Below are 20,996 nucleotides of genomic sequence, written 5' to 3'. Positions count from 1 at the left end.
TCTCTCCACAGAGAGACAATTTAAAAACCTTCAATCTCTTGAAAAAAAACATGAGATGCAGGGCCGGTTTAAGCAACAATGGGGCCCCAGAGCAAAATAAACCTGCCCCCCCCCCCCCCCCCAACAGATACCCCGGAACAAAAATCGGCATTAAGGGACCTTTTTGCAGCTGGTATAGTCAGGGTGTGAAGCCCCAATCGGTCGGAGCTCCACATTCTGGCTGCCCCAGCCTGCATGAGGGACAAGGGGTTAAAAAGTTTCAGGAGGGGGGACCCCACATAATTTTTTTTTAAAAAAAATTCCCACACTCTAAACATAAAAAAAATTGGGAAAATGGGAAAAAATGCCAGGGATCTTCATACAGCCATTTTGCGGCTGTATAGCGATCCCTGGCCAAAGCGCTGTGGCTGCGTATGGCCCCCCTGGAAACCCCGTCAGGAAATGTATTGCTCTTTCTTTTGATGCATGTAAAATTACACTACCGTTAGGTTTGCTACTAAAAGTGACATTTACCGCGTTTAAAAGTATACTTTTTTCCTTTGCAACTTTAAAATTGATTTTCTCAAAAACTGTAAGGTCTTTTTGAAAAATTGTTTTGTCCTCTTATTCCCAATGATCTCCTTAACATATCCTGCAAATTTATGGTTTCTAGCATTTAAGGTGGATTTGCTATTAACCATTAAAATCCTCTTGTAGCCACTGGGGGCCCCTACAAGCTCTGGGTCCCTGGGGCAATTGCCCCCTTTGCCTCTATGGTAGCGCCAGCCCTGATGAGATGTGCAATTAAAAATTATCCGTTGAGTCCTTTTTGTTACAGGAAATTACTTGTAAGGTAACTTTTGTTTGTGAAAGTGTTCCTGAGTTTGGGTACACTTTAAAGTGAAACTTAAGTCAACGATAAAAAATTCCCCCAGCAGCCGATCGGTGCTCTCGCAGCCCCGCTCTGACGCTCCCGGACCCGCCGGCGAACACTTCCGGTTTGGCCAGCTGGCCGCAATAGCAGCATAGGGGGCGATATACAGGCTGGGAACGCGAAGAATCACTCGCGTTCCCATGCCTGTCGGGCCGGTGACAGCCAAACCGGAAGTGTTCGCCGGCGGGTCCGGGAGCGTCAGAGCGGGGCTGCGAAGGCACCGATCGGCTGCTGGGGGCTGAGGGAAGCCCCAGGTGAGTAAATCTCATTTTTTATCGTTGACTTAAGTTTCACTTTAAGTTCAAGTACACTAACCCTTTAAAGTAAGCCATATACTGGCCCCTGGCTCAGGTTTTTACTGCTTTAGTTACATTTTTAGTTTACATACTACTTTAGTTAGTTTAGTTACATTTTAAATATAGGCAAAAGGGGTGGAGTCTGTACAAAAGGAAGGTATTTTACGAACGTGCCTAGGGCAGCTAAATATGGCCCCGTATAAATAATCAGTTCCTAGATTTCACTGCAGTTGTTCAACCAGGATTTTCTTGTAAAGGATGTTAAAGGGATACTGTAGGGGGGTCGGGGGAAAATGAGCTGAACTTACCCGGGGCTTTTAATGGTCCCCCGCAGACATCCTGTGTTGGCGCAGCCACTCCCCAATGCTCTGGCCCCGCCTCCGGTTCACTTCTGGAATTTCTGACTTTAAAGTCAGAAAACCACTGCGCCTGCGTTGCCGTGTCCTCGCTCCCGCTGATGTCACCAGGAGTGTACAGTGCAGACACAGACCATACTGGGCCTGCACTGTGCGCTCTTGATGACATCAGCGGGATCGAGAACACGGCAACGCAGGCGCAGTGGTTTTCTAACTTTAAAGTCAGAAATTCCAGAAGTGAACCGGAGGCGGGGCCGGAGCATCAGTGAGCTGCTGCGCGGGCACAGGATGTCTGCGGGGGACCATTAGAAGCCCCGGGTAAGTTCAGCTCATTTTCCCCCGACCCCTCTACAGTATCCCTTTAAATCATTGTGACTGGTAGCCCTCTATTTTTCTCACCATAGTCTATATTGTAAACATGGAGCTAGTGTTGCAACCCTGATTGCCTTCTAGGTCAAAAGTCACCAAAGCTGCAGTGAAAACTGAAGCCCAAGTATGAGTCACTGAGTTGATGGTGATCAGTGCAGCTTTTACTGAGTACTGTTACACGGTGTGTGTCTCCACCCAGTGGCACAGCCTCTGCGAGTAGCGGAGGGGGCCAACCGTAGAGAACTCCTGCCCGCGATAGCGCATGCTTTTCCACAGATGCTCCAGTCTTTTCCTCAGGCCGTACACCGTGAATATGTCGATGATGCCGATGAAATATCTCTGCTCAGGTCCGTCCATCACGTGCAGGGGGTTCCTGTAATTGGGGAGCAGGCGGCGGTTTTGTGCCACAACATCAGAGATATTAGACACTGTGCTGAACTGATGGCTGATCTTCTTGATGTGTGGATTTTTGGCAGAGGACAATTCGGGGGTGCCGCTGCATTCCGTGCCATCATCCTCTTTCTCCATGGAGTCACCTTCCTCCTCCACCGTGCCTGGAACTGAGGCGCACTGAGAGGTGGTGGGGCTGCCGGTCCCATTCACTGACCTGGAAATAAGAGAGGAATCATTGTGATGCACTGTGGGACACCTCAGAAGCCTACTCCAACCTGAGTAATTGCAAATACTTGTATTTTATTTTAATTAGGCAAATTCAGGGCTTTGGAGTCGGAGTCAAGAAGTCGGAGCAAATTTGGGTACCTGGAGTCGGTGGTTTCATAAACTGAGGAGTTGGAGTCGGGAGTCGGAGTTGTATGATTTTGTACCAAATCCACAGCCCTGGTAAGTATTAGACTAAGGAGTCGGAGTCATTTTGGGTACCTGGAGTCGGAGGTTTCATAAACAGAGGAATCGGAGTCGGACGATTTTTCTACCGACTCTACAGCTACGGGCAAATCTCTATTTTTCATAGCATTTTGGTAAGGAAGTTTTTGGTCCCTTTTAGCCCCTCAGACACTACTAGGAGTTCTGGTTCACCATGAGTTTGCGGGGCAATCTGTGATCATGTAATCATGTAATATGGTCCAAGAAGAGTCCGCATTTTTTAAAAAAAAGCAAATTTTCCATATTTGCAAGTAAAGAGCATACAATGTATAAACAGGACAATACATACCTCCAAACTTTTTGAGATAAGACAGTGACACTTAAGCCACACCCTGCCACACCCCTAGTCACACATACCATAAAGATTTCATAAGAAAGTTGTGTTGTTTTATAATTCAAACCACACTGGTGCTTTGTGTCCTGGTTCAATGTTCTTCATATTAACAGTTGAGAATAAAAAATACATTAAATTTAAAGGATGGGAATGAAGTTTATAGTAAAAAAAACAAACGTTTCAGCGGAAAAATACATATATTTACACAGCTCTGTACATCAGTCCTGAAAGAGGGACAAATACAGAAGAAAGAGGGACAGTTGGGACAGGTGGAAGCTATGATTATACTAAGTAGGTGTTAACTGACTCAGGTTACAAGCAATTCGCATCACATTGAACATCTCTAGTCATGACTGTGGAGGCGGCCATTTTTATTCCTACAAATAAAGTAGTAGTTGACTGGCTGTCATGCTGACCACATTTATCATCCTCTTACACTGGCCACAAAGGGGATAACCTGGTTGGACATTCGAACATATATTTGATCGAAAATCATGGTATCTGCAGGTAACTTAGTGTACATTTTTCCACCAGTAAATTATTCAGGATGCCCTTTTTAACATTAAATGTTCTGGTTTCAGCATCAAAAACACTTCCTGTATCTATATATTGCTGTATATTAGTATGTAGCCCAGCCCTCCCAGTGAGTCATAGCCTAGGCTATTATGCAGAATTTCTTCCCCAGAGCATTCTGGGAGACCAGATGTGTTTTTGCATTATTTTAAAAGGAAACAATCTATATGCTTCTCAGTTTAGGTTCTGGACCGTAGGCTTACACCTCCCTAGTGACTAGGCTATTTTTTACAATTCAGGCCACTGCAGCGTTAAGGGCTCGCTGCAGGGCCACACAACTCAGCACATAAGAGATTTCCCCCCCCCCTTTTTTTCTGCTCACCAACAGAGCTTTCTGTTGGTGGGCTCTGATCGCTTCTCTTGTGTTTGTTGGGGGGGGGGGGGGGGGGTTGGGGTTAATACATTTTTGCTTTTTTTATTTATTTTATTCCATAGCCTCCCTCCCTCCCCCCGGCAGTCAATCCCAGCGATCGGAGCCTCCCAAGGGGACAGCTGGAGTGTCATGGCTGTCCCCAGTACAGCACTGCTTTAGATCGCAGCGCTGTACATTGTAAAACAGTCTCCTAGTGGCGATGAACGCTGGGAGACTGATCCGTCATTCAAGCGGAGATGCGCTGGTCTTCACTTTCTTTGCATGAGACGGGGTGTGGAGTGCTGTCTGACCCACAGACCACGGCACATCGTCCATTGAAAATAACAAAAGTGCTATCCACTTGCAATTTAGTTACATTTTACATGTATGCAATTTAAATTTTGCAATATTTTGTAAGAGAGTGGTCCTTTAATTCCACTTTAAAAAACTTTGATTATCTGATGTGAAATAAATCACTTTCAAACATATGAAAATAAGTTTCACCACTGATTCACAAATAATTTGTGTTTGGTCGGGAAGGTGCTTTAATCTTTTTGGGTGTCATTCTTTGATAGTTCAAAATACCCCTGTCCTGAAATCCAGTGAATTCTTGTGAATGGTCTCCTGAAAGAGGAACTGAAGTGAAAATAACATCTTTAATAAAATTGCTTCTTTTTGTTTGTTTTTTTCTTTTTACAATATTCATTTATAGATTATTTATTCAGTATTTGCCCATTGTAAAAAAAATTCCTCACCCTCATTTACATTCTGAAATTATCACAGATGGTGACATCATTTTTTTTTAAAAGAATATTTGTATTGATTTGGTGATCAATTTGGTGGTGACATCTTTAGTACTGGCTGGTAATCTCTGCGGAATGTTCATTTACTGAGAGTTCTAAAACCAGTGAAAAGTACACCTGGTCTCCCAGAATACTCTGGGGAGGGGGGGGGGGAGAATTCCACATATTTAATCAGCCTAAGCTAAGCAACACTGGGAAGGTAGTGCTACATACCAATGGAATGCTGAATCCTACTGATGCTGAAACCAAGAAAAAATGACTAAAAATGAGTATCCTGAATAATTTACTGTATTCTAGTATGTCACTACAGTGCCTCTTTAAAGTTTACCCGAGGCAATATGTGACAGAATGAGATAAATGTATATGTACAGTGCAAAACATTAATAACTAGGCTGTTTGTACTTTATCTTGCTGCCTGAAAGAATTCGTTTTCAGACATGAAGCAGACATGACAGTTTCTGTCTTGTTGGCACCTTGTCGGAGTATAGTAAACATCACTGATAAGCAAATTACGGCCATAAATGTTTTCCTGGCAGAATACAACTTCTGACAGCAAGGGAGAGATATAAAAAGGTCAATAGTTCATGTATTTTAACAGTAGGACACGTAATAGGCTGCCATTGATCAGAGACAATAAGACATTCAATCCACTTTCTAAATGTTTAAATATAAAATAAAACCTTGGGATGTCTAAAAAAACCCCTCAGTTTTAGGAGTAGGAGGATAAGTACCATTGTTTGTCTCATCAGTTTATTTTCACCTTGGGTTCACTTTAAAGGAAACCTGAGACGTAAAGATATAAAAGTTTTATACATACCTGGGGCCTCCTCCAGCCCCCTCCGCAGCAATCGCTCCCATGCCGCTGTCCTCTGCCTCCTCATTTGCCCGGTAGAAGCTTATTAGCTTGGCCAGTCAATGCAGGTGCAGGAAGCTCCCAGCTACAGGAGCAAGATGGGGTGCGTGTGCGGGCAAACTGCGCTGACTGGACAAGCTAACGGGGCTTCTACCGGGAGAACTAGGAGGCGTGGGAGCGATCGGTGCGGAGGGGGCTGGAGGAAGCCCCACGTAAGTATAAAACTTTTATATCTTTACGTCTCGGGTTTCCTTTAAAGTGAAATTCCACCTTTGTTGAGAAAAAATGACTTTAGTTTGGCTTTATATATCGTTAGAATTAATTATACACACTATACCAAATAGCCTGCCATTTAATGGGGGCAGCCAGCAGCACACGATCGGTGTAGTTCAGCAGGAAAACCTGCGTTTGTGTCAGGATTTTCAGGTTTGAGGGTTCGCCGGAGGGCAGAGTTTAGGGTTTGAGAACTTTTGTGCCTACAGGTTCCTGAGATGAAACTCTGGCCCTGCAAAGAGGTAACAATATATATTATTACACAGGACAATGCAGCCATTTCCATAATAATCTCTAGGACCTTCTCTCTTAGAATTGCTTTTACATCAGAGTTACAGATTGCCCAGTAAGCTCATGGTGAACCAGAAGTCATCGGAGTGTGGAAGGGGCTACAATGGAACATAAAACTCTCTTACTAAAACGCTATGCAAAACAAAAATTAGAACAGAAGGTATTTGCAATTATTCAGGTTGGAGTGAGCATACAATGTCTCCCAGTGCATCACTGTTGAATGTGCAAATCATCCATTTGCTAAACACACCTCCAGAACCGCTGGAATGCAATGATGTGTCAGCTTCTTAATTATACAGAGCCACAAAAATCCAACATGCATACACTTTGACTGTTTCAGACAGGTTGGTCCTTATCAGTGCATGGCATGGATTCATGTGGGTTGATGAGGAAGGACTTGAAACACCCAGAGTTACAGATTGCCCAGCAAGCTCATGGTGAACCAGAACTCCATGCCAGATGATCTGCAAAATAAGTAGAACAGAGGCGCCAACAGAATAAAAACAGTAATTAAAATGTTAAAATTCGCTGAGGAGGCTATGGTGGTTCCACCCCCTCCAAGCAAACACAGAAAACTGTGTAATGTAAACAGAACAAATTTATTGGTACACTCCAGGGTATAGATATACAACGCATTTCGCGGGTATGAGCCCGCTTCTTCAGGCAGTAGAAGTAGGAGTACACAGCAATCTGTCAGCAACACACCTGGCGCCAAAGGTGTGTTGCTGACAGATTGCTGTGTACTCCTACTTCTACTGCCTGAAGAAGCGGGCTCATACCCGCGAAACGCGTTGTATATCTATACCCTGGAGTGTACCAATAAATTTGTTCTGTTTACATTACACAGTTTTCTGTGTTTGCTTGGAGGGGGTGGAACCACCATAGCCTCCTCAGCGAATTTTAACATTTTAATTACTGTTTTTATTCTGTTGGCGCCTCTGTTCTACTTATTTTGCACTTTATATCCACCCTTGGTGGAGGGGGATACCCTTTTTTCTCATCTACAGAGAGCGACTTTTTTAATCCTGAGTGGGGACAGGTCAAATTCCTCACCTGCTTATACAGTGGTTGCCTGGAGGTAACCCTGGTTTGTGAGTATAATTTTTACTCTTTCACATTATACCAATTGCCAAAACCTACTACACCATATTGGGCTCTCGGTTCTCTCTCCTCTTGTATGCCAGATGATCTGCATATTCAGCAGTGATGCATTGTGGGAGACATCACACGCTCACTCCAAACTTCTGCTTTGTTTTCCGTCAGACACATAAAGAACCCCTGGAGTCCCACATATATCTGGTCCCTCTGATCACCTTTTAGTGCGGACAATGAGGTTTGCCAAGGACCAGTTCTGGCTCTTCTCATCAGCGTGCAGCGGCTGAAATCCGACCAGTAGGCTGTAATCCAAGACGTTAAGTTCACACAGGAACCGAGTGTCCAGTTCTGCCTGACGGAGCAGCCAGGCTCGCTGCTGATCTGTGGAAGAGGAGAAGATGTACCTTCAATGGGTTATATGGCCAGTGGCAAGTCTATCTGGTAAAACCTCACACACACGCTGGATCAATGTCACACACAACGCGATTTTGTAATCCCTTTTGGCCTGAGCCCACTACAGCAGTTGTGTCCACCTCTGTCCGCCTTTCGGCGTCTGTAACATGGATGTGAAAAGTGGACAAAACTGCGTCAGTGGGCTCAGGCCCTTCGGGTGATAGATTACTCACAAACTGTGTACAGATGAAATGCCAGGTGGACACTTTAAGTCCTTTTGAAGGGGAGGTATGAAATGGTGAGGAAGGGCTTTTGGTGCATGCTGTGCACTGCGTTGCGCCTGAATTGAGCGCCGCTATAGCTACAATTCTATAGTGCACGGCGTTTCCCGGAGTTGCTATGGCTCAGAGGGGGAATAGTAATTAACGCCGCCCGGAATTTCACTGGCAGCAGGATAAGCCGCCATTAGGCTCACCCGGCGCCAAAGTGACACGGCGGCAAACTGACATGTATGCATAAAATGGGCAGGCTCTGCTGCTAACAACAAGATTAACTACAATAACAGTTAACTCACTTTACCAACTTGGGGCCACACACCATACAATTAAAAGATCCAATTTTCCACCAATTCAATAATTTTGATTGGTTGTCCCAAAAAATCGAGAGCTTTTCTTTATTTTCGATTGATAAATCCATTCGAATTTCCTATTTTTATTTTTTATTTTTGGAGATTGGACATGTAGGAAATTTCAGACCAACTTTATCAAGAATTGTATGGTGTTTGATGGATTGACAATTACTTGATGTACAGTTCCAATCAATTTTTTTCTGAGCTTTCAATTATTCAAGATTGTGGAAAAATTGAACATAGGTGCGTGGTACATTGGTCAGATTTTTGAAAAACTGATTGCTATTCTTGAATTGAACAGATATTTAAAACATTTTATGGTGTGTGGCCACCTTGAGGGTCCTTTTACACATGACAGAATTTATTTGAGAATTGTGTTTTTGCAAATTTGCGTTTGTCGCACATCTAATGCAAGTCAATGGTATTGCATTCATTGTGCCTTTTAATGCAAATTTTTGCATCCAAATTTTCTGCATAAAAAAAGGCTTACCAATATGCAAATGGCATGCAGTGCAAGTCAATGAAAAAGTGAATTTTCGCTTTTCAAACCTTCGTATTACATGTGAATACCAAAATTTACATAAATAGTAGCAACACCTCCAAAAAAACAAGCACGTGTTTAAAGAAGAACTCCAGTGAAAATAATGTAATAAAAAAAGTGCTTAATTTTTACAATAATTATGTTTAAATGATTTAGTCAGTGTTTCCCCATTGTAAAATGTTTCCTCTTCCTGATTTACATTCTGACATTTACCACATGGTGACATTTTTACTGCCAGCAGGTGATGACAGTGGAAGGAGATGCTGCTTGCCTGCAAAAGGGATGCCGCTGGAAGCCGGGCTGAAGGCCGTGTGAACCGGCCCTAAAGGGAGCAGGCATGTATGAGTAGCAGTCCTCATGCCCACCTCTTCCCCTAATCCCCCTCCGTTCTCTGCCTAATCCCTTCCATAGCCACTTCCTGGTCGGCAAGGTCAGGCGTCCTTAATCGCTCCCCCATGACCGGTGCAAAGACAGCCATCACATGCATGCGGAGTGTATTCTCAGATACAGTTCACCCAAAATTCTTTAAATTGTAGGCCTCGTACACACCCGACACACCCCAAATTTTGAGGTTATGGAGGGGACCATACCGAAACGAAAGTGATTTTGCAGCGCTTTTACTACCAGATTTATGGGAATTGCTATGGAAATCACAATCGTTGTACAAATGCTTTGTGGTAAAAAACAACAACACACAAAACGGCAAAAACCACTGCCAAAAGTGCTCCGCTATTGCTAGTCACACTTTCTAGTGGGCCCCAGCACAGCCTACCCCAGACACTGGCTACCATACACATATACTGTATACCATATACATGGGGACAAATTTCAGTTTCTTTGAGGCCCCTTTTACACTAGGCCTGTTTCATTGCATTGCGTTACCCTTTCTAAATGCAGAGTAATGCAACAGCAATGAAAGTCTATGAGGCCTAGCACACTTACCCCATCGTGTCGCGTTGTACCAGAAGTTCCCAAGTGGCCGCCCACCCACCTCAAAGTCAACAGCACGTTACCATCAGACTTCCGCAGCAGCAGTGGAAAGCATGGTAGTCAATGGGTGATGCAGAAATGCAACATTTGTTAGTGGTGTGCATGTGCGGAACAACGCAAATATGACAGGGAACCCAGGAATCCCAGTACTTCCTGTCCAGCACAAAGGGCCATATGCAATTAACTGTTTCACCTGAGTTTTCTCCTAGGAGATAATTTTTCAACTTCAATTTAAAATAACTTTTTAACACTTTGCAATGGAAAAAGTACCAAAACAAAGGTGAAAAAGCATTGTCAAAATTATTTTTAGTATTTTTTTGCTTGCAGGTGGTTTAAAAGGCATCTTATTTACAAGTTGTGAAAATATCACCTAAGAGAAAACTCAGGTGAAAAAGAGAATTGCATATGGGCCAGAGTACGTAACTGGGTGAGAGGCGGCGTCATGCAGAGACGGGCGTGCAGGGAGGTGTGTGAGGGGATGGCGCTATGCTTATAACCCTGTCAGCGCACTCTGACGCAGGTTCAAATGAATGTAGTTTTTGGCATTGCGGTGCGATGGGGGCGGAGCATCGCTGCACAAACTGGCCTCAAGAAGTCTTGTTGAAGCAAATGTTAAATAACCCTGAGTTAACTGAGTTATACACAAGCTAATAATGGCCCATTCCAGCCAGCAATTGATCGATCCACTACTGGAAACTGATAAGGTAGCATTGATTGATGCACCCAGCTTGATCTCAATCCAGTAGTGCACCAGTGTCTAACTCCAGTCCTGAAGGGCCATATCCATGCCAGTGTTTAGGGTGGACTGAGAAATGGAGAAATGTGTTCTACTTGATAAGCCACACCTTTCCTGGTTCAATCCCATTAATTAATTTTAGCTGTGCCATAAATGTGTGAGGACCTCGGCCCTCAAGGACTGGAGGTGGACAGCCTTGCAATAGAGAGTTGATTGAACAATTCATTGCAGTACCATTACCCGCTCCTCCCACCGTCTGTTCCCAGAAATTTACCACTTTACTCTGATACACAACCAGCAAAATAAAGACTCTTATCAATCTGATAGGAGCGCTCACCCAAACAGATGACATTGCCTTCAAAGTTCTGATCCTTGAAGACCTGCAGAACTCTGCTTCCCTCCGGCTCTGGCTCCGTCCAGCGACTCACCTGACAGCCTTTTATATCATAGCTGAACAGAGTGGAGACAAGACAGTTACTAAGATCATCCACAAGAATACATTAGTGTTAAAAAGCCAAAAGTAAGCCCCATCCTACCGGCCAGTGATCCTCTCGTCTGGGAAGAAGACGCTCTGCATAATGATGAAATATTTCTAGAAGAAAAAATGAAAGATATATATATATATATATATATATATATATATATACAGTACACACACACACATATATATATATATATATACATACATACATACATACATACATACATACATACATACATATACATATATATATACATATATATATAGTGTGTGTGTGTATACTCTATATACACTGAGCAGGAATAACAATAATGCCTGAGCAATTGGTAGAGAATGTGGCTTTGGGACATAACTAGCAGATTTTCGAGCTGCAGATTGCTGTTCAACAAGATTATGAAGGAGGAGCGAGGATTGGGCATCCTGTGCTGCACGTGAAAGGAGGAAGATGATGAAAACTAAGCATCAGTTAGCATTAGGCACCAGCCATGATGATTGAGGCTGGGTTCACAGTGAGCATTGCCTATTTGTAACAGCAGGAACAAAACTCAACAGATCGGGAAAGTAGTGCTGCATGTTATCCACACGTTGCGTCACATACAGTGCAGTCAATGAAAAGTATGCTTCACTGTCACTGTTAAGGCGAGCATTTTGCAATAACGTACTGGATACAGTGCATTACGATGCTGCATGCCGTTACACCGCACCTGCTGCACTGTGCATTGCAGTGCGACAAGCCGAATTACAAAGCAGCCATTATGCCGCAACGCACCACTGTGAACATTGCCAGAGGGTACTTTGCTTTTATTTGTTAGTGTTCAACGTTAATGTTAGGTGTCCGGAAGGGTGTTTACTTTAAGGGGACACACTGAGATCTGGCATCAAAGGAGGATTCTGTTAAAGTGAGAAGTTTTTATTAACAAAATGCATACCTACCTGGTCAAATCAGTCTTTGTTCCAGGTGTCATCCCATTGCTGCAGCTGCGAAACTGGCTGCTACACTCTGCGCTCTACTTGTCTCGGATGACACCTCATATGGCCTACCTGTCTGACGCAACACACTCCGCAACCCTCTATGGTGCAGGGGATGGGTCAGAAGACTGAAACAGCTTGCCTACCCATCCTCCACTATTAACTACCTAAAAAGTATTCAATACAATAACACAATACAATAAACATTTGTAAAGTGCATTTTTCCATAGGACTCAAAGTGCATAGATATGTCTCAGATCAATACAGGTTTGCAGGATGGACTGTGTTACAGAGGAAATTGTCATGTGTTCGTAAATGCCATGCTAAACAGGTGGCTTTCCAGTTTGGACTTAAATCCCAGGGATGGAGATGTCCTGATTGGGTGTGGCAGGGAGTTCCACAGTGTAGGGGCAGCATGATAGAAGGCTCTGTCTACAAAGGTTTTGAAGTGGACTCTGGGGGTGACCAAGTAAGTAGATCCTTTTGATCTAAGATTGTGGGGGTGTGATGCAGTTGCAACAAGTCCTTCAGGTATCCAGGGCTCAGATTGTGCAAGGATGTGAATGTCAATAAGCCAATCTTAACCACTTAAAGCGGATCCGAGATGAAAAACGAACTATAACAAGTAACTTGTCTATATATCTTATGTAAAGTTTAGATGGTTTACACAGCAAATCTAGCTGCAAACAGTTTTAATAGAATATGATTATTTATTCCTGTGATACAATGACAGCAGCCATGTTGTTTGTAAACATTACACAGAGGCAGGCTTATCTGTATCTTGAGCCATCAGCCTAATCCCCTCTCCTCCTCCCTCCTCCCCTCTGCCTCTGAAATCAATGGCTAGTAACACCTCCCCCTCTTCCTGCCCAGACTGAGCTCCCATGAGCCCTTGCTACTGCCAAGGCTCTCTGAAACTCTGTGGGCGTGGCTTGTTTAGTTTATAGGGAATTAAAGTATTAAAACAAAAACAAAAAAGTATTTGGCTTGAGGAATGCCCTATAAACAATAGGAAAGGAGCACAATTATGCAATATGTAAAAGTTCACCTCGGATCCACTTTAAGCCCAAAGGGTTGTTTATTTTTTGCATCTGAGCAACTTTCACCTCCCATTCATTAGCCAATAACTTTGTCACTACTCATCACAATGAATTGGTCTATATCTTGTTTTTTCCGCCACCAATTAGGCATTCTTTGGGTGATACATTTTGCTAAGAATTATTTTATTCTAAATCCATTTTAACAGGAATATTAAGAAAGAAATGTTTTTGCCTAATTCAAACAGTTTTTGACCATTATAGTTTGAAATTAATACATGCTACCGTAATTAAAACCCATGTATTTTATTTACCCATTTGTCCCGATTATTACACCATTTAAATTATGTCCCTATCACAATGTATGGCGCCGATATTTTATTTGGAAATAAAGGTGCATTTTTTCAATTTGCGTCCATCACTATTTACAAGCCCATAATTTAAAAAATTATATTAATATACTCCTTTGACATGCACATTTAAAAAGTTCAGACCCTTAGGTAACTATTTATGGGTTTTTTTGTTTTTTTTTAAATTGTAATTTTTTTATTTTTTTGTATTAAAAATTGTACGTGGGTAATTTTTGGTGTGGGAGGTAAACAGCTAATTTTAATTAAATGTAAAAAAAATGTATTTATTTATTAAAAATGGATGTGTGTGTAGTTTTACTATTTGGCTACAAGATGGCCATAGTGAAAAGTCCTGGAAGCGTGATCGTACGCTTCCAGGAAGAAGAATGAAGACAGGGAACTTTTTGTGACTCAGAAAAACCACAGCCTTTGATTAGAGGCTGTCGGTTTTTTTGCGGGGGGCTTTGATCAATGAATGGGATCTATAATCCCATTCATTGATGGCTGGGCTAACGGCCGGCGGCAGAAGCACACCCAGGAGCGTGTGCGGCCCGTGGGAGTGCGCGCAGCCCAACTGGACGAGAATGTTCATCCAGTTGGGCTTAATTGGTTAAACAGTCTCCATTTTATCAGTAGCTAGAGAAGTAACCTGCCTAATGTAATGATCTGCTCTGCTGTCTGCACAGGCAGACAGCTTTTTGACCATTTGTTAGGTCTGAGTGCTGCAGGTCCCTGGAAGAGAGACCTGTCTCCACTCTGCAAGCTGCAGAGTTGCTGTTCTGGGGAGGAATTTGCATCCACTTGTCATGCAAATTTCTTAGCTGCTTCCTCTGATGGCTTGCAGTATAAAAACCATTTCCTCCCAGAATTCCTTGCTGGTCATCATGGTTTGTTCCGGCCAACTTACCTGGAGTCTCAGCCCTTTGCTTACTGTTTGCTAATCTTGCTATCTTAGAGTAGTTCCTTGGGAGTGCCCTAGCATTCCTGTTAGCATAGTCAGGTTGTTTGTTACCTGTATTGCTTTGTACTGTCTATCTGTCGCGATTGTCTTGTCGCCAGCGGCGGTCGACAAGAGATCGTTCTGTCTGTTGGGATCGCATTCGCCCTAGCGGTAGAGGCGGTGGTTCCTTCTGTACTCTGTCTGGGAGTGTTGCCAGAGCAGTGGTTGCTACTGGTTGCTCCATCTGTCTGTCTGTCTGGAATGAACGCTTGCTGTCGTCTCGGTGAGGTAACCGTTTAGCAAGCGTTCGTGTTCTCTTTTGTTTTCGTGCTTCTTTGGTTAGTCAGGGTTGGTACGCGTTGTCGCTATTGCGCTTCTCGTGTGGCGACCGTGCCGTGCACGCGCGTTGTCACTATTGCGCTTAACATGTGGTGACCGCGTGTAGTTAGTCCTGTCTGCTCCGGTGTGTTGGATTACTGTTTGTTGTCAGTTCTGTCTTTATTCTGTTCCTTTGCTCTGTATTACTCAGTCTGGTGTCGCTATTAGCAATCGCCATTCTTGCAATTGCGTTCCCACTTGGTTTTCGTTGTTGTGTGTTCACCGTCGCCGCCTGGCGACTAGATTGGTGGACACACATACATTCTATCTCTGTGTTCTCTCTCTCCAAGGGCTATCTTGCCCTATATTGCTTCACCTCGTACAATTCCTATCTGGCATCTGTGGCAGGGCAGAGGGTTTATTCCTCTGCACTCCACAGCTCCATCTGCCGGTGGGAATTTCCCTCTACAGGTGCATCGCACCATAGCTGGGTTCTGTTATTTTATACGCTTGTGGAGGATTTCCGCAGTGTCAGCGTGCATCTTTTGCGCTGACCACGGAAATAATTCCCTAATCGTTACACCTAATCAGGTTTTCCACTTCCACGATAGATAATTGTTGGTAAAAGCAGGCAGATCGGGTGTTAGTCATCTCATACCCACGACCACGTAGTCTGAGCATGCTTACCTTCTTCTCTTGTCCTCGCGTGATGCTGTGCACACCTGCAAAATATCAAACCAGAAAAAAACTCAATCCTTTCATCTCTAGCAAAGTAAGGTTACAAACATAAGTGGCTTCTGGATTTTCAGCTTACTTAGCTCTAGTGAGTAGTGACCAGTCGTTACCTAGTTAGTCTGGTTTCAAAGAGATATACTGTATATGTCCATTAAATGAGGTCAATGGCATATATTGAAGTTGTGTTAGTGGGTTGAGGGTAGAGCTTTGGAAAGGTTGTCGGTGTTGTTGCTGAGAGGGGTGTGGGGGTCCTACTTAAATGCGTGCTTGCCCTGGGCCCACTAGAGCCCTCATACGGGTTCTGGTTGGGGCCAGTGGTGTAGCTACAATTCATGCCCTCCCTTTTCCCCCCAGCAAAACTTTGGTGAGGCCCAACCAATGTTCACAGCTCTTCTCTTGCCTCCCCTTGGGGCCCTCTACAGCCTTGGGGCCCATCTCACAAGGCTCATAAAACAAGTGTGGCCATCATGATCTTCACACCCATAACAATTTTAGCCACAAACACCTGATCTGAAGTATCATCCCCTGTATCGGAGGAGGGGAAGGTTAGTAGTTGGGGCCCTCCACAGGTCTGTGCCCTCCCCCCCCCCCCCCCCCCCCCCCGTGATCGCAGGTGCTGCTTGCCTCAGATTACTCCCTGGTTGGGGCTAAAGTGGGCATGAAAGTGTACATTTCACAATACAAAATGCAAGGATGACATCACAGGTGAAATTAACTCACCCAGGAACTTCACCAGCAGGGAGTGCGGATAGGCCTGGAAGTGCTGGATGTATTTCGGCAGGATCTGTAGCAGAAAGTGAGCCTCTCTCTTACTCTGTGTCTTCAAGAAGAACCGCTTGTCATTTCTAAACACAAAACACACAGAACTAATAGTTACTACATGGGCGTTACAGAGGGATGTTGGCACATTATTCGGCTAAAGGACCACTAGTGCGAAAATTGCTGTCACTTACAAAAAGTTGTAAAAATCTGACAGATTCTGGACTAGTCCATCTACTCATGCCTAATCCTAACAAACCCCCCATGCCTAAACTTAAAACCCCCCTTCCTGACACCTATTCTTAAATCACCCAAGTATCCCATCTCTATCCCCACCGCAAAAAAAAAATGCATTGAAAAAAAAATACATTGAACCCCCCCCAAAAAAACCAATTCATTTCGAAACATTTTATTAAATGAAAAATTTCCAGTGGGGCTCCTAGGGCAATTTATGCTTTTGACACTATTTGTATTAGTGGCAATTGCAGGGCTTATGTTGTCCTTAAACCTCATACGCCCAAATTTCCTGCTTCCCTGTGTGTTCCCCCTGGCGATATTGGTGACCATGTGCACTGAAATATGGAGGAAATTGTGTTAGACCAGGTTGTGCCTGGATCCACGAGTCCTCCATTAACAGAACTCACAAACTTCAAATCTACGACAGGAAAGTGAGAGATGAAATTTGGGTCACCACCAATACCACTGCTCTGAAAAGCAGATTGAGATTCCCTAGTTTTTTTCTCCAACCTAAGGCAATTATCTGCTTGCAAGATGTAACAAACATCTTCCAGCCCGCAGAATGAAAACGCCTGGCTGGCACACATAGCTGGCTCTGTGCTCCTTGCCAGCACACAAATGACGAGGCTGGCTGGGAATATGAGCAGAATGTGACTGCCTGAGGCTTGTGACTTGGCTGGTCCACTCCTATTAAGATGTATGATTGTCCTTATTTATGCCTATAAAGAAGGGAGGAGGATGGGATGACCTGACACTCAGAGGCAGAGATTCAGTGAGGTTTTTTCTTCATGCAAGCCTGATGGCAGACTCTGCTGTAAGAAAGGCTTGCTGACTACTAGAACTCTAAGTCACAAAGTCATCTGAGTAGGAACATTAAAGATAACTTTTGATTCAATAAGTAATCACCTGCGAAGATAGCCATGAGGCTATGGCGCCATTTTTGTTGTTTTTCTGATGTTGCACTTTGTATAGCACTGTATACACCTATGCACTTTTATTTCCCTTGACGAAGCCTCCATCTTTTTAGAGGGGGTGAAACATGTTGGCTTGTGGTGGGGTGATGTGTTAGAAATAGTACAACCTTAATTTAGTCAGAGGGGAGACCTATAGTGGTTTGGAGCTTGAGCAGCCACTTACTGATCCCATCAATACTATTTTCCCTCTCCCAGACTAGTTTAAATTGCTGAAATAATTATTAGTGGAGGCTAATTGTTTTTTTATTATATATTTAGTAAAAGCTAAGTTTTAAATGGTCTTTACAAGTATAATATTGTGTTTTGCTAGGAGCATTAAAGAGGAAGGAATAAAACATCTAACTCAGAAAGTAGGAGCTGAAGGCTTAGTCATTTTCAGAACATGGCTAGATGACAGATTGCTTGTCTTCATACATCTGAGCATCGGCTGCTGATATTAAAATAAGGGAAACAACTAAAGGTATATTCTCTGTAGGATAGGCCTTTCTATGTTTCATTAAATGAAGCCTCAGATTTTCTTTCCCCATAAGGGGTAACAAGTTGGAATTATAGTGAGTTAAGCACGTATAAGTATATTTTTTGCTACAATTGCTAATACCATGTGGCATGGATGGTTAGATTTCTCCTTAATTTTACATCACAAATTGTACCAATTCCCAGCTGTATAGTGGCAGGCTTTAAAGTACCCCTGAACTGAGAGTATAAATAATTACCAGTTGCCTGGTTGTCCTGCTGAGCTTTCTGGTAGTGTACTGGTTAAAGGGGTTCTGTGGTTCATTTTTAAAAACAAAATACTGACACTTACCTGGGGCTTTATAGGCCCCCTGCAGCTGTCCTGTCCGGCACCGTCCTCTACGACCCTCCGTTCCTCGCTGCCGGTCAACGTCCAATTATTTGTCTAACTACACAAATGAAACTGCATATCCTAGCTCCCGCTCGCGTCTCCGGGAGCTTACTGCACAGGCGCAGTACGAGAAGACATCGTACTGCACCTGCGCAGGAGACTCCCGGAGACGCGAGCGGGAACGTGGATGCATGCGGAGAGCTGCAGAGGGCCGGTAAAAGCCCCAGGTGTCAGTTTTTGTTTTTAAAAATGAACCACAGAACCCCTTTAAGAGCTCTACAGGAGACCAGGGTTTAAATCTAAGCTCTTCCTGTTCAGTAAGCCAGCACCTATTCAGCAAGGAGTACTTGGGCTAGACTCCCTAACACTGCTACTGCCTACTGAGCGTGACTTGGTGGCTGCAGCTCAAGTACAACTTATAGATGTGGCCCACTGCACCTTTAAATATCGATGGCCCACATATAGAATAGCAGTGCTGGCACCACCCATCCACATACTGTAGAAGCCAGCGAGCAGTCATTCACTGGCTGCCAATCCAATTCTGCATCAGGTGACACTGCTGTCCAACTGGATGGCAGGTTGTCACCTGGGTATGCCTCACTGTCTGGTGCACAAAGATGTTCTTCGGGTGCCGCATGACTGAATGGCTGCTGCTGGGAGTTCTCCTCTGGGCATGATTGGGGGGAATCAATACCTACATTCAATGTAATGTTTTTCAACATTTTATGTATGTTCCGGCCCCTCAACTGTCTGAAGTTGGTTGACCCGGCCCTTGACAGAAAAAGTTTGGGGACCCCTAGTCTTGTCTGTCTTGTCTTGGTCAGTAGGGTCTAAATCACACACCTAAAACAAGCTTGCAGCTAATCTTGTCAGATTTTTGTCAGAAACATTTGATCTGCATTCTTGTTCAGGGTCTATGGTTAAAATTATTACAGTAGGCAGAGGCAGTGGATAAGCAGGACAGCCAGGCAATTTGCATTGTTTAAAAGGAAATAAATATGTCAGCCTCCATATTTCTCTCACCTTAGGTTCTCTTTAAGGAATTATGGAGTTAGCATTCACATTCCAGCCCGCTGCTGGAGTCTCTGGTCAGGAGGTATTGCATAACAGGGCTGCACTATCCATATTAGTACTTATGGTTCATTTACAAATCCTTTAACCTACCCCAGTTCCCCTACTTGCTTGCCACTGCTATGTACCCTGCCTGGCACTATGAAGCTATCAACCATCCATAACTTTACCTGTATGCTGCAACGCTATTTATTGTTGTTGTCTTTTTAATATCTAATGATGTCATTAACTTGTATACCCTGCCTGCTGCATTGTTATACCAATTTTTATGACTTGTTTACATACTTAATTCTATTTACAGTACTGAGTTCTGAGTGAACTTTCCTTGGGAGTTCACATATACTTTAACCACTTCAGCCCTCAGTCGTGTTTTTTATGCATCCAAGCAATTTTCACCTCCCACTCATTTGCCTATAACTTTATCACTACTTATCATAATGAACTGATCTATATCTTGTTTTTTTCTGCCACCAATTAGGCTTTCTTTGGGTAGTACATTTTGCTAAGAACTACTTTACTGTAAATGCATTTTAACAGGAAGAATACAAAAAAAACTGAAAAAAAATATTATTTCTCAGTTTTCAGCCATTATAGCTTTAAAATAATATATGCCTTCATAATTAAAACCCACATATTGTATTTGCCTAATTGTTCTGGGTATTACACCGTTGAAATTATGTCCCTATCACAATCTATTTTATTTCGAAATAAAAGTGCATTTTTTTCCATTTGGCATCCATCACTATTTACAAGCTTATAATAAAAAAAATATATATTTCATCTTTACATGGATATTTAAAAAGTTTAGACCCTTAGGTAAATATTTACGTTTTTGTTTTTTTAATTGCAATGGTTTTTTTTTTTTTTTTAATTAAACATTTTATTTGGGTACTTTTGGGAAAGTGGGATGTAAATAGCATTTTTTTTATGTAAATATGTTTATTTTTGTTTTGTTTTTAAATGTAGATGTAGTTTTACTATTTGGCCACAAGATGGCAATAATGAGTTTGTCTACATTACGTCACTCTAAGCGTAACATGTACACTTAGAGGGACGTGGGGGGGGGGGGGGGGGGGGGGCAGGGAACGTAAGAGGCAGAAAGAGCAAGGCTTCCGAAAGAAGCCTGCAGGGGAAAGGGATCAATGATCGGGCACCATGTCCCGATTCATTGATCCCCTGGCTAACAAACCGCGGCCCGGGAGCGCACGTGCACGATCGTATTCGGGAGCGCAATGCTGCCTTTTGGACGTATATTATACGTCCAAAAGACCAAAGATTTCAATGAGCATCAGTTAACACCCCCTAATGTATCCAGAAAAGGTATCTTACATCACCACAGAGATGGATTAATGTAATGGGGCCCTATACAAGGTAGTAGATTTGGTAAGCTGAAGTGGAGAGAGGTCAGAGAAGGCGCCTCACTCGGAAACGCTGCCCGGGCACCATGGAGGGGATTTGGGGGGTGAAGACCCCTTGTTATGCCGAGGGATAGCTGTGTTGTAGCAGGGGCAAACATGCTTCACATGGATATAAGGTAAAAAGCCATTTTTAATCTGGCTTCAGATTGTCTTTAAGGAAACCCACTGTACAATAAAAAACAAAA

The 20,996-nt window shown here is 43.4% G+C and overlaps 1 protein-coding gene across 8 annotated transcripts in view; it reads right to left on the bottom strand.

Moving 5' to 3' along the window:
* Nucleotides 1-2,073: 2,073 nt before the first annotated feature.
* Nucleotides 2,074-20,996, bottom strand: part of PIP5KL1 (phosphatidylinositol-4-phosphate 5-kinase like 1) — a 129,542-nt gene continuing 110,619 nt past the window's right edge. For all 8 annotated transcript variants that reach the window (XM_068249784.1, XM_068249785.1, XM_068249783.1 and 5 more), the window contains 6 exons: nt 16,229-16,353; nt 15,461-15,495; nt 11,215-11,270; nt 11,016-11,128; nt 7,609-7,771; nt 2,074-2,541 (listed from right to left, as the gene is read on the bottom strand). In XM_068249784.1, coding sequence (XP_068105885.1) covers nt 2,109-2,541; nt 7,609-7,771; nt 11,016-11,128; nt 11,215-11,270; nt 15,461-15,495; nt 16,229-16,353 — 925 coding nt within the window. In that variant the 3' untranslated portion in view covers nt 2,074-2,108. The remainder of the gene's footprint in view (nt 2,542-7,608; nt 7,772-11,015; nt 11,129-11,214; nt 11,271-15,460; nt 15,496-16,228; nt 16,354-20,996) is intronic.

This window comes from Hyperolius riggenbachi, chromosome 8 (genome assembly GCF_040937935.1).
Source record: "Hyperolius riggenbachi isolate aHypRig1 chromosome 8, aHypRig1.pri, whole genome shotgun sequence".
NCBI lineage: Eukaryota > Metazoa > Chordata > Amphibia > Anura > Hyperoliidae > Hyperolius > Hyperolius riggenbachi.
The sequence above is the reverse complement of the archived record's forward strand: the minus strand, read 5'-3'. Positions and strand labels throughout refer to the sequence as shown.